The sequence below is a fragment of the Cyprinodon variegatus genome, unplaced genomic scaffold (assembly GCF_000732505.1).
Source record: "Cyprinodon variegatus isolate N-32 unplaced genomic scaffold, C_variegatus-1.0 Scaffold86, whole genome shotgun sequence".
Classification (NCBI taxonomy): domain Eukaryota; kingdom Metazoa; phylum Chordata; class Actinopteri; order Cyprinodontiformes; family Cyprinodontidae; genus Cyprinodon; species Cyprinodon variegatus.
In genome coordinates, this window is record NW_015150539.1 from 714,042 (window position 1) to 718,294 (window position 4,253).

At 38.2% G+C, this 4,253-nt stretch overlaps 1 protein-coding gene across 1 annotated transcript in view; it reads right to left on the reverse strand.

Moving 5' to 3' along the window:
- Positions 1-61: 61 nt before the first annotated feature.
- The window catches only part of LOC107083857 (very-long-chain (3R)-3-hydroxyacyl-CoA dehydratase-like), a 12,758-nt gene continuing 8,566 nt past the window's right edge, over positions 62-4,253 (reverse strand). The window contains exons 8-11 of the mRNA XM_015373360.1: positions 2,855-2,967; positions 2,657-2,763; positions 2,438-2,569; positions 62-1,827 (exon numbers count right to left, since the gene is read on the reverse strand). Coding sequence (XP_015228846.1) covers positions 1,751-1,827; positions 2,438-2,569; positions 2,657-2,763; positions 2,855-2,967 — 429 coding nt within the window. The 3' untranslated portion in view covers positions 62-1,750. The remainder of the gene's footprint in view (positions 1,828-2,437; positions 2,570-2,656; positions 2,764-2,854; positions 2,968-4,253) is intronic.

Here is a 4,253-nt window from a genome sequence, read left to right on the forward strand (position 1 = left end):
ATAATTCTTTGCTGGAGCGGGCAAGCGCGGGACTGGAAAGTCTGTCCCGTGCAGGCATCTCACATCTCTCTGTCCTTAAATAGCGCCCCCTGGAGTTAAAAGTGTCATCTGTTATTTTTTAGGGTTCCTAACCCGTTTTATCTTATCAGGCATTATAACATGATATCAAGAATCAAATGTCTAAACCGTTATCTACGGAAGTTGAGAGCGGTCGTATCCCTTCATACTTTTTTACAGTGGTTTTCTTGAGACAAAAAAAAAGTTAATTTTCTCATTATCTAAAGATAATGAAAGCCGTTATCTCATGATAACAAGAGGATCATTTTCTCAGCTAAAGACGTTTTCTCGTCATAACGAGGTAGTTGGTGTGTGTTAAAACTGATTACATCCTTCACAACAGCAGGAGAGGATTTTTAAGTATAAGTCATGGCAGCGTATAAGTAATGTTAATAATTATGTGTTTGATGATTTGCTTCCACTTATGATTTATAAGCAATTGGACCTATGCCTAAGGTGACTTAGTGCCGGGTGTTTTCTGAAAAGCCCTGCTGTTACGCCTGTAAAAGGTAGAAGATGCATTACCCCCAAAATTAATCCAGATTATAGATTTTATAAAAAAAAAAAAAAAAGTCAGATTTGTTTCTACTGTATTTCATGCAATCCAATCATCCACCATGATCTGACAATGAGTTAAAAGAAAATGGAAACAAAAAAACTTAATGGTTTAAACGTGATAACAAGATAGTTATGTAATTATCTCGAGAAGGAAAAGTAAAAAAAAATTTTTATTACGACTGCTCTCGACTTCCGTAGCTGTCGATTGCTTAATAAGCAAATAATTTTTTTTAAATATCATGCTGCCAATTTAATTCCAATTGCTCTTATTTAGCTTAAAAGCTCATTTAATTATTCCTCAATTGAAAATCCATCATGAATTGTGTCACCATTGTATTATGCTGTTATTAACGGATTTCAACCATGTTAACTTGTCTTTTCTTCTTTATATACATAATAGCTATTGAGTTTAGTTGAGTTACACCAAGTTATTTAGGTGTTTTTCACTAAAATATGTTTTACCTGGAGTTGAATTTTTTTTTTAAATAAATTCTCACATTTTAAAGGGACTTTATTCCATGTGTATGCAGTTACCGTTTGACCATGATTTGAGCTTTAATAAAACTTTAATTTGTTGCTCTGACACACAGCAACACATGACTGTCTGAAAAATATTTGATCAAATATTAAATACCATAAATGCATACAAATGAACAACAAGGGTGATTAAAAGGCCCCAGCACACTCTGGTTTTGAGGACTAGGGCTAATAACGCTGATATTACCTGACCCACATCAGCTATTAACTTCCTCCATGAAGGGAATATGTTTAATTTTCCTAACATAGAATAACCAGATTTAACCATTTCTAAATTAAAACCTTTAAACATACCTTATGCCTGTCATGGTTTTTAAGTATCAATATTGGTTTTAGAATAAAAGTCTATTCCTCTAAATAAGCATTAACCAGAAAATGTACAACTTAACAATGAGACACAAACAACAAATATGCTAGACGTGTACACAGAGGAGTGGAATTTGGAACTTGTGCAGCAGGACTTTACAGAATACATTTCATCCAGTGGAGGAATCAGGAAAAGATGATGCCATCAGTTCAAAGTGTAAGAAAGTGGAAAAAAAAAAAGCCTTTAAATAGGAATTAAGTCGGGTGTGTGCAGGGTGAGGATGGGGATCAGTTAGTGGACTTTCCTTTTTCTGGACCGGTATCTTCTCTGTCTTTGTTTGTAGAGGTGTTGGAAGTTAATGAAGAGTCCTGGAGGGAAGAAGAGCTTTTGTTACAACGCAGCTTAATAAACAAGGTTCTTCTCATTCCCAAAAGGCCAAATAAATTAATTCTGAGTGAATATTGAGGTCTTTTGCCCATCAGCTGATTTTCCTTTAAGTTTATATCAGAGTTTAATTTTTTAGTCTGATAACTATTATCATTATTACAATAAATATATTCCCTTCCCTCTGCTGTCTGTCCTGTTTCATTTATAAAGCTATAATTATAATAAATGATAGTAATTATTTTTAGTTTAATTTCTTATACCCTGCCTGTTCTTTGCATTGGAGTCCCCCCTGCTTTCACCTATTTTTACAGCCAATTTCATCGTCTCACAACAAGTCTGCTGTGGAAATGAGACATTATGTCTCAATTAAATTCACCTCTGTAGAAAAATAAATATGAATTAGAAATTCAGGAGTGAAAGCAAAGTTGCTGTCAAAATATTTTCTAATAAAATCCATTCAATTTAAAGACTTTGCCCTTAAAGGGAAAAGTTTTATTTTAGATTCTCTAGAGGATTTTTTGCTATATTTAAACCACCCACAATGAATTTGCTTAAACGTTAACCGGCGATCTTTGTTTGTGGACTTCTTACCCAGAAACATGAGGACCAGGAAGAGCTGCAGAGTGTAGGAGAAACTTAAAGAGTGTCCGAGGACAGAGGGAAGCGGGATGCTGAACAGACGCGTCTCATCAAAGATGGGCAGGGACTGGATCACAGCCACCGCTGCAAACAGCAATATAGCAAAAAACTACATCAGCAACAGTTCTAAAACGCCGCTGACAGAGACTTCGGCCACTGTAGGTCACAAACCTTCAGCTACAACGCCGAGTGGGTACAAAGGGATCCACAGGCTGTATCTGAGCCAAGTTAACAGCTTCCACTCTGTGCCGATACAGGCCAACATGTAGAACGGATATCTGACACAGAGAGAGAGGAGCTGATGTTAAACATACAAAACAAAAAACACACGGAGGCCGACTAGAGAACATGGAGATGATCGGAGCAGACCTGAAGATTTCAATGGAGCTCCACAGGTAGAACACAAAAAACACCACAGCCTTGTTCTGCATGTCCTCCAGGCTGCCGAAGATGACAAACAGAATGACGTTTCTCCCTGCCACCTAGAGAAGACAGGACCTCATTATAACCCTACATGTGTGAACCCAACATTTCAACAAGGATATCTGTGTGCATAGTAGAATCCTTAAAACTTTTATTTTCCCACCAAGCCACCAGCAGAGGGTACATTCTTTAAAACCCAATTATTCCTGCTTAAAAAGGTCCAACACTGATGAGTTTTACTGTTATTATGCAGCATTCCTCCTAAAGCCAGTTTGTTTTCCGCCTTGTACTAAATAGCCGAGACTGAGACGTTTTCAAAATGACACTAGAAACTGTTTTCTAATCGTTGCATGTTGGAAGAAAGCGTTAGCCGCTGGGTGCACAAACCTAAAAAACCCCAGAAATTTTCAGTTTAAAAAATATTGTGGAGTGCAATTCACCCAGTATAATATCTCAACATGGGCACCAAACCCTCTTCCTCATCTAATAAACGGAGTCTGACAGCCAGAGTTGAACGCAGGTTTTAGACTGTACCGTGGTCACCACCTCAATGGAAAAATGGAAAAATTTAATGTAAAGATCCAGAAGGGTTTAAACTATAATATCCTGAATGTGTCTCACTGAGGGACAGTAAATTATATTCTGATACTATGCTATATTTAGATAAACCAGACTAACTGTGAGTTTAAATGTTCAATGAAAACCCCAAGTCTAATCCTTCCCAAACTGATTCCAAAGCTGAGTTTAAAATCGGCATCAGAGCCAGCGGTCCTTCACACACGACTATGCCAAGAGAAGGCCGCTGCAGACGGGCTGCGGTTAGCCCTGGCTGCCGTTAGATTCGGAGGTCCGCTGGTTGCCGCGGTCCTCTCAACTTAGGAAATTGTTTTTTTAATTACGCATTAAATCGGTAAATAGACCATATAGTGACGCTTTAAAGTATAATATTCTCGCCTCAAATGATCTTAAAACTTACTTTTATTGAACAACAGCAACAGAAAAGAGAACTTTAACTTTCCATGGAGTGCTGTGTTGAAAGCTGCTGCTGCTGTTCAATAGTTGTTGCCATCTTCCTTTTTGTGCTTTCTCCAGCGTTGTGCAGCTTTGTCGTCACGCCCTCAAAACCCCGCCTGCTTTGCATCCAGAAATTCAAAACACATCTCTGCTTTGTGATTGGCCCGCCAGTTCTAGGGCCTGGGGCATTGATCGAGGCTAGACCACTCGCAGGCAAAAAGGATTTTGGCCGCTGGCGGGTAGGGCTAGTTTACTAGGGTAATATTAAAGGAATAGTACACCCAAAACATGATTAGCCTTCATTTTCTACCCTCCCCCATGCTGAACAACA